Source organism: Geotrypetes seraphini, chromosome 1, assembly GCF_902459505.1.
Source record: "Geotrypetes seraphini chromosome 1, aGeoSer1.1, whole genome shotgun sequence".
Lineage (NCBI taxonomy): Eukaryota > Metazoa > Chordata > Amphibia > Gymnophiona > Dermophiidae > Geotrypetes > Geotrypetes seraphini.
In genome coordinates this window covers 457759374-457773546 of record NC_047084.1, presented here as the reverse complement: position 1 = coordinate 457773546, position 14173 = coordinate 457759374, and the positions used below count along the sequence as shown (strand labels likewise).

At 47.2% G+C, this 14173-nt stretch overlaps 1 protein-coding gene across 1 annotated transcript in view; it reads right to left on the bottom strand.

Moving 5' to 3' along the window:
- Positions 1 to 13742, bottom strand: part of MECP2 (methyl-CpG binding protein 2) — a 124468-nt gene extending 110726 nt beyond the window's left edge. The window contains exon 1 of the mRNA XM_033922355.1: positions 13523 to 13742. Coding sequence (XP_033778246.1) covers positions 13523 to 13554 — 32 coding nt within the window. The 5' untranslated portion in view covers positions 13555 to 13742. The remainder of the gene's footprint in view (positions 1 to 13522) is intronic.
- Positions 13743 to 14173: the final 431 nt, after the last annotated feature.

Sequence of the window (14173 nt, the reverse complement as noted above, 5' to 3'; positions counted from 1 at the left end):
AAACCCCTTGGGCGGTATCGACCTGTACTTAGACTCCATCTTAGACGGCACCGCTGCGACTGTAAGAGGGGAAGTCAAGTTCCGAAGCAAGGTCTGATGAAGGACCTTGTTTAGGGGTAGCCGAGGGGATTCCCTTGGGGGAGCAGGGAGGTCCTGCTCCTCGAGGTACTCCTTGGTATATTGCGACCCCGCCATGAGGTCAAGTCCCAAGGCACGCGCCATGTCCTGCACAAAGCCAGAGAAGGAGGATTGTCTGGCCGGCGGGGAGGGAGTTCTCGACCTCTCCGCCGAACAAAAGGGGGAGGGCTCGTGAGAATACCGGGGCTCCCTACCGGAACCCGAGCCCCATGAAGCCAAATCCAAGGGTCTCGAGGGGGTCGGGGAACGTCTCCGCCTCGAAGAGCCCCTAGGAGACGTCCCAGGCGTCCGAGGGACCGAGGTATGCCCCCTTTTCCTCGGCGAAGAGTCCCGAGAACCCCCTTTCGCAGGAGAGCGGAGAAGCCTCGGGTTGTCGAGACGAAGCTCCGAAACCCCTAAGGCCTCGCCCCCGAGCGGCGAGGAGCGACCACGTCGCCGAGGAGAGCCTCGCGAACGCTTCGGCTTCCTCGGGCGACGCCTCGCCTGAGGCCGGCCCGAGGGCGAGGAACCTCGGGAGGACCTCGAGGAGGAGGAGGAGGAAATCCGTCTCACCCTGCGCACCTTGTCCCGGGGCCGAACGCTGCTCTCAGGAGGGGCCCCCGAGGTCGAGGTCAAGGGCAAGGTCGAAGCCGAGGTCGGCGGTGCCCCGGTCGCCGAGACCGAGGAAGTCAAGACCGTGGTCGCCGAGGTCGGAGCCCCCGAGGCCAAAGCAGTCGAGGTCGCAGCCCGCTGCAGTTGTTCGAGGGCGCCAGACAGCTCCGAGGAAATCAATGCTCGGAGCAGGTCCTGGAACACCGGGATCCCCACCATGGTAGGCAGGTCCGAGGCCGGGGGATGCTCCCTGGAGGGCGACCTCGGTCTCGAGTATTCCCTCGGGGAAGAGTGGCCGGAGTCCTGGGCGGGGCCGAGGACGACCCACCCGCCGCAGAGGAACTCGAGGATGGCTTCTTCGACGACCCTGGAGTCGGGGATGGAAAAGAGGACTTACCCGAGGCAGGTTTCGTCGGGGGCGTCGGCTTCGAAGTCGAGGTCGAGGCACGCGGCGACGCCGAAGGCTCCGAGGCCGAGGTCAAGGCCGGGGCCGAAGCCGAGGCCGACGTCGAGGCCTTTCCGGACAGCGAAGTCAACTGAAAAAAGCTCCACCATCCTGGCGCGGCGTCGACGAAGCGCTCTTGCCTGAAGAGTGGAACACCTTTCGCAGGAGTTAGTCGGGTGTTCGGGTCCAAGACAGAACAAGCACCACCGGTGGGGGTCAGTGATAGAAAGCAACCGCTCACACCGGGTGCATTTCTTAAAGCCCATCGAGGGACGGGATATGAAAAAGAAGTGGCCGGGAACGATCGAGGTCCCGCGGCCGCGGCTCCCGGGAGCCCCCGGAGCCGAACGGATGGAAACAAACTTTTTTTTTTTTTTTTCGACGAAAAAACGACGGACTAACCGAAAAAACAACAAATAAAGCACAGCGACCGAGCTAACCAACCCAGACGCGGTGTCAGAAGGCTGAAAAACAAGAGCACAATTTCCACAGGGCTTCTGGCTCCGCGGAAGAAACTGAACTGAGGACCACGAGGTGGGATGCGCCCTCTAGTGGGCAAGAAGGCATGCACATGCGTGGTGCAGTGTAGCAAACTTGAAACTTCAATCAAGTTTGCTTGAAAAGCTGTCCGCGCTGGGGCTCCGTAGATGACGTCACCCACATGTGAGAATATGCTGCCTGCTTGTCCTGGGATAATGAAGGCATAGATGCATCAAAAATGGGGGAAAAACATGAACAAGTCTTGTAAAAACACAAAGTGGTAAAATAATATCAGAAAGAATAAATACAAACATGCCACAATATCAGGGAAAAAACATCAGTGACACTTACTCAAAGGGAATATCAAGAAAAATATTTTTAATGTATCAGCAGAACATCCATTGTTAACTGACCCAAAAGATCATCATATAAAACAAAACCAATGAATAGTAAAAACACTAACCCAAATCTCTTAAAACTATACTATACTTAATAAGTAACAACATACATTGTGTTATGGTCAAACATGCATTGCATCAGAGTCAAACATCAGTGAATAATCCGAAAACGCTGACAGAAAACTAAAACTGTGCATAACATATTAATAGCATGACTGGACCAGCTGGCTATAAAGAGATTTTAAGATGGAGTGATTAACCATAAAATAATGAGGAGACCCACATACCTTAAGAGTCTTATGGGGAATTAAAATGCCCACAAACGAAAGAACTTTCTATTTGATGATGATATATGCTAAAAGGTAAAGACAAAAAAAATCACATCACAATCATTTTGGCTGACTATCTAAAGAGTAAAAAAATGGGGATAAAAAAAGGGATAAAAAGAGCACTGCATGTGCCCCAGATGTTGCTCAACAGGGAGAAAATATATATGAGATAAAAATATAAATATATAAAATCCTCAAACGTGTGAGCCGAAGTAAAAAATCCTGTATCACTGTTAATGCCTCCGACTCGTAAAGTTAGTGCCCACTGAACTAGACCAGAAAAAAACTCCCCAGCATTATAACCACGAAACTTACTTGAATCCTCAGAAAAAGAAACGTGCTGAAAACAAAACTTATCCACAGCATATAATGTATAAAAATGGCTACCGTGAAGGACCAAACTTTATGCCTACAGAGGGAGTGTCGGACCACCTTACAGAACGTGATGACATCACTTCAATCACGGAGCTGAGAACTCAAAAATGTGTGGGAAAAATGTGATGACAAACTACCAACATCTACAAAAACTCCTGCACTGAATCCCTTTCTGCATTCTGCGCCTATTAACATTCACATTCTGCATCAGTCCCTGAATGTGTAGTTCTTACACAAACAAGGTCAACTGCAAAGTGACAATGATCAAGATAGCCGGCATTTTCAGCATGACCTAGAATGGATATCAATAGCTAGCTAGAAATGGCTAGCTGGGCAGACTCCGAGGGCTTCAAAAGAATCCCTTTCAAAACTAAGCCAAGCAGTCAACAGCAAAGCAATTTCCTAGAATGGTCATTTACTGTAACTACAATGAGGTACAATATTTCACAGCAGGAGGGGCCTAAGGCGCTTGGGCCAATCAGGCCCTAGGATCCTGTGGGTTGGGCAGGGGAGGGGCGGGCCCGCCTCATTTGGACAGAGGTGGGCCTGCTGGCCGGATGGTGCGAAGACCCATCCGACCAACTTGGCGGTAAGCTTCAGGGAGTTCCTGGGGGGGGTTCGTTGGGGGGGGGTCTGGCAGGAGGGGTTGGGCACCCTCCTGCCGGCGATCTTCGGGGAGGCTGTTGGGGGGGGTCCAGAGGGCGGTTAGGGCATTTTGTTTGGGGGGGGTTGTTGGGGGGTCCAGCAGGAGGGGTTGGGCACCCTCCTGCCGTGAACGTCGTGGGGGTTGGGGAGACTGGCGGCTGTAGCTGCAGCCGCTATACTAATTGTGGCAGGGAGATCCCTTGCTGCGATAAAGTATAGCGGCCGCATCTACTTACCAGGTAGGCCAGCATTTTGCTAGCCTACATTGTAAGCGTCTCCCGCTCTGCTAGGGAGATGCGCAGGGCCGCCTAGGTTCGCCTAAGGCTACCGCCTAGCCTTAGGCAAGCTTAGACGGGCTTGTGGGCCACCCTAGGCTCCCAGAGGCGCCTTCAATATAGGCGGCCTGCCTGGGGAGCATTTTTTTAGAAAACGTGCCTCTCCATTGGCTGATTAGACAGCTGTAGGACGCCTACAGCTGCCTACAATTGGGACGCACTTTGCAGAATCAGGGCCTAAGATCCTATCCAGCAGTCCTTTAGAGCTCAATCAGTAGTCTCACCTTTTCTTTTCTGAAACCTAAATATTAAATACTGCAGTAGGAATGCATGTCAAAATATCTAGGTGCACCAAGAATAAGCACCTGTTATTGAGTACAATCAGTATTTCTTGCTATACAGGTCAATATATCTTAACTCAAAACAATGCTTCAGTCTTCTTCAGTTCTCACAGAATGTCATCGTAGATAAAAACAGCAGTATTGGACAAAGTAATGTCAATATTCCAACACAAAAAAATCAGAACACAAATTCTGCAAAAGTTCCAGAAACTTATAGAGAAATTCTATAAAAAAGGGGTGTCAAACTCAATCACATTAAGGGGCCGAAATCTAAAATACAGGCTAAGTCGTGGGCCAGACCCCACCAATTTCCACCTCAAACCACACCTCCATAATAGTACTAATTGTAATACCATTTTTTTCATTCATTTTTCATATGTACAAACAATATAATCTTATTAACACATAATGGTTAACCACAAATTAAACTACACAAAGCACACTGTATGCTTCTCAACATTCATTCCTACCAGAACACAAATAACTCCTATGCAAATACGGGACCACAAACTAAAAGTACTACTATATACAAATTAAACCCTAAGGGCCTGTTTTACAAAGCCGCACTAGCAGCTGCAGTGCGGTAATGGCTCCAAAGCCCATAGAGATTTAAAGGGCTTCAGAGCTGTTGCCGCGCGGCTTTGTAAAACAGGCCCTAAGATTCAAGACTCTGCATGTAGTACAACCCCAGAAAAATAGAAACAAATGCATTTCTTCCTGAAGAGTGCATAATATAGTCACAATTCAATCACTAAATGAAAATAAAATCATTTCCCCTACCTTTGCTGTCTAGTGATTTTGGTTTTCATTTCAAACCATCTTTTTCCAGTCTCTCGCTGTACTTCCTTTTGTCTGTGCTCTTAACTGTGTATCCAGGGCCACTTTATTTATTTGCTGTTTTTCTCACCTTCACTTTCTATCATACATCCATCTTTAGCATTAACTTTTAACATTCAACTTTTTTCCATTTTTCTGCTTTCTTCTCAAAATCTATTTACTTTTCCATGTCTTCCCTTCCCATCTATCCATGTGTACCATCTCCTCCCTCTTTCTTCTCCCCTATTCCCATCTATCCATAAGAAGCATTTCTTCTTATCTCTTCCCTGCTGCACCCATTGCTGTGCACCTTCCCCTCCCTCTCCCATGGTCAGACAACAACTCTGTTTTTCCCTTTCCCCCTCATATGGTCTGGCATCTCTCTCTCCCTTCCTTCCCTTCAATGATCTGGCATCTCTCTTTCTCTCTCCTTCCTTTTTTGTTATTTTTATCCTTTTTCATTTCAACATCAAGAATTACAATCTTGAAAAGAGATCAGAATATCCAAAAAAAGATACAAGAAAATTTTTACATTTATACTAGAAAGTTCAATCAACTATTCAGTCCACCGATTTAGAATCAAGAGAGAAAATAAATTCAATTAATTACACAAATTATACTGATATAAAGGCAACGGGTAGCCCCCCCACAGCCGGTAGACAGGTCATTCATCCATGGGCTAAGAAACCAACCCTTCTTTTGGCCCTATAAAATCTAATAGCTGTTTGGGCTCAAAAAAAAAAAGGAAAATTTTTATTTTGATAGGAAATAAAATATTTTGCTGGAAACTTAAGCAAAAAAGTAGCACCAAGGGCCAGGGCTCTTGGCCGCAAAGCCAAGAACTCCTTTCTACGCCTCTTGGTTTTCAAAGCTAAGTCTGGAAAAATTCTAACATTTGAGCCCAAAAATATATCATTTAAATGACGGAAATATAGACGTAAAACATATTCTCTATCACTTTCCAAGGCTAGAGTCAATAAGAAAGTGGTTCTATATGTCACCACCTCAAGAGAGCTTTCCAGAAATGAAGACAAATCGACATTATCTACCTTTAGGGGTAGATTCCCCTTGAGGTCTCTTAATGTCCAAGTAATAAGCTCTAACAATTGGAGGTAAATTTTCCAATGGAATGGCTAGGACTTCTCGGAAGTATTTTCTTGCCATCTCCACTGGGGAAATGACAGGACATTTAGGAAAGTTCAAGAATCTTAAATTATTCCTCCTAAGTGAATTTTCAAAGTTTTCCAGCTTGCGAGAAATAAATGATCTTTGCTTAACCATTTCCAATTGAACAGTCTTTACTTCCTTCAAACTTTCTTCTTGTTACTCCAATTTCTCAGTCAAATTAGTTAGTCACACCCCCTGTTGCTCCACCTTGGAGTAGATAGTCCCATAATAAGTTTTAATTGTTGAAAGACTCAATTTTAGGTTGGCATCCATGATGGATTTGGCCTGCCAAAGTGCTTCCATATCAATTGTCTCAGGTCTTTTCAACTCCCCAAAACTGATTTTATTACCTCCAGAAGCTCCTCTCACCTCATCTCCATTAGTGCCAGGGGTTAGATCAGGGGTGTCGAACTCAATCAGAGAAGGGGCCAAAATCTAAAATCCAGCCTAAATCGCAGGCCGAATGGTTTACTGAACAGTCATAAACTGACAATGTTAACCAGAAATGTGAATTTAAAATGAGTGGAACAATCTTTTCCTTAACAGTGCTGTTAACCAACTCACATGCTATCAAGCAAAACAGTAATATTGGTATCAAGCAAAACAGTAATATTGGAATGTACCTAAAATGCTCATTGTTTTGTTTTCTGGCTAGATGTCTGACACCGTTTTCCCCGTATCAATGAGTCAATGTTCGGTTTTATTTCTTGGGCTGTAGCAACCCGCAAAACAGCATGGAGGTTGTCATCGGTAATGCGTGATCTGTGCTTGTTTTTGTTCAGATTCATTATTGAAAACATCTGTTCACAAAGATAGGTGCTCCAGAACATGGATAGAATACGGGCAGCATGAAGTCGGAGCTCTGGCATTGAGTCAGGGGGCAGTAGAGGGTAGAAGTCCTCAATTTCAACATCCTGAAACCTTGATTTCAGGCCACTGTCAGACTGAAGCGCGATTATCTCCATCTGAAGGTGATGGGGCACATTGTTGACATCAACTGTAAAAGGATTAGCAAAGATGTCAAAGCCTGAGTGCTGTGTTCTAAAGTCAGAGAAGCGCCGCTCAAATTCACTTAGTAAACGGCTAACTTTGGTAGCCAGCCGACTGCAAGGAAAAGTACCAGAAATAGTGGTTGAGATACTCAAACAAATGGGAAAGTGGGCAAGATTGTCCTGTTCCAGTTGGGACTTCCATAGTTGAAGTTTACGCTGGAATGCTGTGATCATATCAGACATCTTCGTGATGACTTGTTTGCGTCTCTGCAGCTTCAGATTCAGTTGGGCGAGATGCTCGCATATGTCACACATCATAGCAAAATCACATAGCCAGGCGGGATCCGACAGTTCAGGCAAGGGCTTTCCTTTACTTTCCATGAAAAGAGCAATTTGTTCTCTGAGCTCAAAAAATCTTTTGAGGACTGCGCTCTTGCTCAGCCATCTTACTTCTGTGTGGTATGGCACGTCTCCATGCTCTGCACCCACCTCCTGTAAAAACTGCTGGAACTGGCGATGATTCAGGCCACGTGCCCTTATAAAGTTAATAGTTTTAATGTCTGTGGTCATTATGTCATTCATGTCCAGAACTTTTCCACACATAGCCTCTTGGTGGATAATGCAATGATAAGTAATCAAGGGTGTGTGGCAGTGACTTTTTTGCATTCTTTCCTTCATTAGTCCAACCAAGCCTTTCTTTTCTCCGCACATTGAAGGTGCGCCATCGGTAGTTAGCCTCACCAACTTTTCCCAGGGTAATTTAAAATTATTTATAGATTTCTCCACAGCCTCAAATATATCTCTACCAGTCGTCGTCCCATGCATGGCAGCTACATCCAAAAGTTCCTCAGTGACAGAGAGGTCGGTCTTCGTAGCACGTATAAAGATGGACAGCTGCGCTGTATCAGTGTTGTCTGTGCTTTCATCGATAGCAAGTGAAAAAGCGAGATAACTGCATGCCTGTTCGGCCAGCTGTGATGACAGATTTCCTGAGAGTTCTTGAACTCTGTCTGCAATGGTGTTTCTTGACAAACTGACAGTTTGAAAACTCTGTATCTGGTTTTTTTTACATAGTTCCCCCCCCCCCCGATGTCCGATTCACCCCAAGCAGGACCGCTCGCACGCACCTGCACCCCCACCCCGAAGGACCGCCAACTCCCCGACTCCCAACACGATCGGGGCAAGAGGGAGCTCAAGCCCTCTTGCCCCCCCAACACGATCGGGGCAAAAAGGAGCCCAAGCCCTCTTGCCCCGCCGATTCCCCAACTCCCCGACAATATCGGGCCAGGAGGGAGCCCAAGTCCTCCTGGCCCTGGTGACCCCCCCCCGCTAGTTGTTCGGGCCAGGAGGGAGCCCAAACCCTCCTGACCACGGTGACCCCCTACCCCCACCCCGCACTACATTATGGGCAGGAGGGATCCCAGGCCCTCCTGCCCTCGACGCAAACCCCCCTCCCCCCATCGACCGCCCCCCCAAGAACCTCCGACCCCCCTGGCCGACCCCCACGACACCCCCACCCCCCTTCCCCGTACCTTTCTGTAGTTGGCCGGACAGACCGGAGCCAAACCCGCCTGTCCGGCAGGCAGCCAACGACGGAATGAGGCCGGATTGGCCCATCCGTCTCAAAGCTCCGCCTACTGGTGGGACCTAAGGCTCCCGGGTCTATTCTGATTGGCCCAGGCGCCTTAGGCCCCACCAGTAGGGGGAGCTTTGAGACAGATGGGCCAATCCGGCCTTATTCCGTCGTTGGCTGCCTGCCGGACAGGTGGGTTTGGCTCCCGTCTGTCCGGCCAACTACAGAAAGGTACGGGGAAGGGGGGTGGGGGTGTCGTGGGGGTCGGCCAGGGGGGTCGCGGGTCGGCTGGGGGGGCGGTCGGAGGTTCTTGGGGGGGGCGGTCGATGGGGGGAGATAGATAGCACGTACGGCTGGCGAGATCACAAGCCTCCTATGTCACCGCGCATCATTGTGATGGAACGCAGCGGTGTGCAGTGATGACAGCGCGATGCGGGCCACTTTGCAAGGCCTGGCGGGCCGGATTTGGCCCACGGGCCTTGTGTTTGACACATGTGGGTTAGATGGTCAACATCTCCAACACTGTCCTGCCGAAGCTCCGGTGCTGGAGTCCCTCCTCTGCTTGAGTCCATTCCTCCCACATCAGAAAGCTGAACTCTTGCAGCTCCCTGCACTAAAACACTTCCGGGTTGGGGTGAAATAGACCTCTGCTCCGGGCTCAAGAACGCTCGGGCAGCTCCTGCGCTGAGTTCGCCAGAGAACTCCTGGCTCACCCCCAAAGTGGAGGGGTTCTCCGTGGCTGAGCGGGAAAAAGCATGTAAAATCGTTGGCTGTGTCGTGCGCTGCGGGGTCCCGAGCGCTGGAGGGATAGGACGAATGGCACCCTTTCTCTTCCCCATTCGGGTTAGAGTCGTGCATTCAGTGGTAAATAAACAGAAGAAAATTCCTCCCAAGCTCGCTGCAACCCGCTCAGTCGTCCGACCTCGATGCCATCTTGATTCCTTCTCCTTCCTATTCCAGTGGTCTGATATCTCTCGTCCCCATGTATCTCTACCTCACTCCTCTCCCACCACCATGTCCAATAATTCTCTCTCTCCCTCTCTCTGCCCAATAATTCTCCTCTTTCTTCATCTCCTCATGTGCACCATCTCTCTTTCCCTCTCTCAGACACTCAATTCTCCCTTTCTATTCCCTCACTCACCTCAGCATCTCTTTCCCTCTGGAGTCTTTCCCTCACTCTCTCCATTCTTTCATTCTATGGCTCATGCTCCCCTCTCTCCTTCCTTCATTCTATGTCCCAAGTTCATGCCCTCATTCCTTCTATTATTAGTCCGAAGTTTGAGCTCCCTCTTTCTCGAGTCCCAACACACCCCTCTCCCTCCCTCCATTCTGTGCCTCAACTAGGTGCCTCCCTCTGGCGGGTGTTTACCTTCTGGCCGGCTCCCTCCTCCTCATGGCTGCAGTTGTTTCTGTGCACAAAGCCATGGGCTGTGATGGCAGCTTCTACACGCGTCCCACACCTGAACCAGAAGCTTTCTCTCTAACGGCACAACGTCAGAGGGAAGGCTTCCGATTGACGCACGGGACGCGTAAGGAGCCACCGCCCGCTGTTTTGTGCACAGAAACGACTACGGCAGTGAGGAGGGAGCCAGCCAGAAGGTAAAGCAATGAGGAAAACGCCACATCGCTCTCAAGCCAGCACACAGTCTGCATAAAACGGCCAGGCAGGCCGGATTCAGCCCGCAGGTCTTGTGTTTGACACATGTGCTATAAGGGATGCCAAACTTACACTCTCCCACACCTTTTACAAAGCCACACTAGCAGCTGCTACGGTGGTAATCGCTCTGACATCCATAGGGAATTAACAGATGTGGGTGTGTTTGCCATACGGCTTTTAAAAGAAGCCCTTAATTGGCAAAATACCTTTAATAGGCTCAATAATTGAAAAAAAAATTTAATTGTGTAATAGGCACCTATCTAATTCTATAAACAACAGGTGCCTATTGCATGGCACATAGCAGCACCTAACGCCTAAGTGGGCATTTTTGTGGATGGAGTGACTTAGGCGCCAATAAGCACGGTTCTCCAAAAACTTAGGAGCTTGTAATGTAGGCCTTTTAAAATCCTTGCCTACATTTCAGGCACCGCTAGTCACAATTCTGTAAACAGTGCCTAAGTGTGACTGACACACGACCAGCGCCTATATTTAGGCATTGCCGAATTTAGGCGCCATTTATAGAATATGGTCCATAATTATAAATAGGAATATATTCACTACCTAAACAGCAACATCATTTATTTATTTATTTATTTTGATTTCTATCCCTTTCTCCCAGAAGCTCAGAACGGGTTACAAGTAGACATTCACAATCGTTTGAAAACAGACTAGTCATGACAACAAATAGGTTACAGTAGACAATAGCAGAGCTTGTTCTAGAGACCAGACTAGTCATAGCGAAGAGTACTAGAAGTATATTGAGGAGGCAGTTTTTAATGGCCCGATTGGCGGAAGAGGAAGGTCTTTACTGCTCTGCGGAAGGTCATTAGTGAGTCTAGCAACCTGATCTGTGTGGGTAGTCAGTTCCATAGCTGAGGTAGGAAATGGCTATAGGATCGTTTGTACGCCGTACTCATTCGTAGGGATCTCCCTGCGGGAATGCTGAGTCTTTATGCATTTATATATTTATGCATAATCTACAGTACCACCTCTCACCTTGATAATCACGTGCATTTTTTCACAGTTGTAACTATTAAATGAAATTTGCTATCTTAATTTTGCACATTACAAACAATCCCCCCCTTTTTTTTAAGAAGCTCAGTCTTAACATGTACTTACAGAACAAATTAAAACCCTCTTTTACTAAGGCACGCTAGCCAATTTAGCACGCTAATGCATCCATAGAATATAATGGACGCGTTAGCAGTTAGCGTGCCTTAGTAAAAGGACCCCTACATGAAGAAAAACTCACATATACTAAGCGTCAGCTATCAAATATTTTCCTGACACAAAATGGTAAAAAAAAAACCCAAACACTTCAGCAAATGAGACCCAAAAGCTGTTTTCCATCATAATAGTAAAAATATTAAGATCTGGAAAACATATTAGGTTAATAGTGTAAAAATGTAACACCGACAACTTATTTTTAAGACTCTAGAAAGAATCTAAACCTTTCTGAAATATTTTATTCATTCCAAGAAAAGAGCAAAATATTGGACTTTTAAAATTATTTTCCAGAAACTATTCATCAACTATGTTTCGTAATTTGCACAATCAAAACATATGGGTCTTCAGCAAAGGCCTCAGGTAAACACAAAAGATTACCCAAATGTAGCAACAGTGTGAACAAAACCAATGCTGCATGTGAAAGCTGTGTTTTTATTGTGAACTGTTTGCCAAACAGGTGGAAATCTATCCCATAAAAAGTAAAGAGAGAGAAAGAAAGAACAAAATGCTATGACCCATTCTAGAATGGATTTAGTTTAACAGTATTGGAAATAGTTTCAATTACTGTATGAACGTATGTTATGATACTAATCTGTAAATATTTTTTAAATTATGTTGGATATATTTACACTTGCATGTTTACACAGACCATATTGTGGGATGAAGTGGGTGGAAGTATGTTTATGCACAACACTGTGGGACCAGGTTTTGTTGTTTTACAGTAGAAACTAGATTTATCTTCATATCAGAAGATAGACTATTTAAAAACCAAAATAAAATATTTATTGATAAATTATACTGACTATTCTAGTTGGTTTGGCAGTGAAGGAATTAAATTTGACTTTTAAATAAGCACACAAATTAGTTCATATATGGAGCGGAATGTATTTAATAAGTTTATATCTCTCTCCATAGACTATGAAATAAAAATGCTATGTGCTCCCACCTGTACACTGTTATATACAGGTGTTAGCACACGTTAAGCAGCTAAAGTATGAAAAATGATTACTTGTGAATACAAGGCCTTGGGACATGAAATAGGTACCCGAGGACAAGAAACAAAACAAAAAGAAAAATTATGTGAGCATATAAAGGATACTAAATAGTAAAGGTCACCAACAAGAGACAAATGTGTGAAATAGTTTCTTGGACCCATGAGATAAAGATGTGAAATTGTCACTAACTTCGGCAAGAGGAAAAGAACAGAGCATAAAATAGTCACTATTGAGCACACATTAACGTGTCACGGGTAAGACCGAAAATCACCTATAAACGTGATAAAGATGTCACTCGGAAATTCCAAGATGTTAGCCACATATGAAGCACAGGAGACATAAAATGGTCAAAAATTAAAACAAAACAGACACGAAGTTTGAAACAGTCACGCGTAAAATACAGGTGATGTAAAGCCCCCACTGGTGAACGTGTATGATGGGAACTAGTCATGGTCACTCACTGGGCACAAGCACCACAGGGTGTCAAAAGGTTCCGCGTGAGCCAAGGGTGTCGGATGTATAAACCAGGGCCATGAAATAGGTGGAAACAACACGCGAGGTATAAAGCGGTCACAGGTGAGAGACTGAGGATGACATGAGGGAGTCACTGGTGGGCATAAGAGGGAGCAATGAAGGGGGACAATGGTGGGTTCGAGCCACATAAAGGCCACACGCAACAATCAGTGGGGAAGTCCAAGCAGGGAACGGGGTGGGCGGCCAAGAAACGGTCACCGCGCGCGCGCGGCGCTCTCCCGGCAGCCCGGCTCGAGGGGCGGGGGTTGATTTAACTGTCATTGCAATCCACACAGGCCAAGATACAGTCCGTTATCCCATCCCTACCCCCTCCCCCCTCCCCTCCTCTTCACCCACCCCCGCCGGTCATGTCACCTCCTGAAAGAGAATAAGACAGCTACCTAGAAAAAAAAAAAAGAGAATCCTTTCCTTCAACATCACATCACCCCAGCCGCCGCATTCCCCCTCCCCCGCATCACCAACAGCAACGCCCCATGCAGTCGGTGAGCAGGTGCATGAACATAACCCCAACCACGTCACCAAATACACACACGCATTCACTTACAGTCTCTCCTCTCCGTTCGGCGCGGCAGCCATTTTCAAAACGGATACCACAGGACTGAGGGAAAGGAGGAGAGAGGGGGAGGAGAAAGGAGGGGAAGACGACGTCACGCGCAAGCACCCAACGCTCGCGCGCACAACCGGGAAAACCGATGGGGGAGGAGGACTGCTGAATGCACAACGTCATGCGCAGCCGGCGAAACCGAGGGGAGGGAGGGGCTCTGGCCACATAAAATCTCGCGCAAGCAAGTAGCGCGAGGGCGTACAGTTTCCCAAAAGCCCGGAGTTCGGAATATAAAAAAAAAAGAAGAAGAAGAAGAAACTTGAGTGGGACTTGATGCGCACGCATTACAAAAATGACGTAGGACAACAGGGTGGAGGTCGCCTGACGTCAAGCTGAAGCACTTAGAGGTTGTGGTTTAAGGGGGGGTGGTAATGCGCGATGCGCGTGTCGGACACGTATGATTGGATTCACGGACGCGTCATCTTAAAAGGCGTTAGCCGGAGTTGGCAGCGGTGGCTTGTTTTCTAGCGGTTCATGTAGGGGAGGAGGAAGCAAAGGAATCTCAGTGGCAGCAGTGGGCATTCCTGTCAGAGAACGCTTATTTTTGTGTGTGTACAAATTGCGAAGAGCTGGTCTGATTGAAGCCGTTTA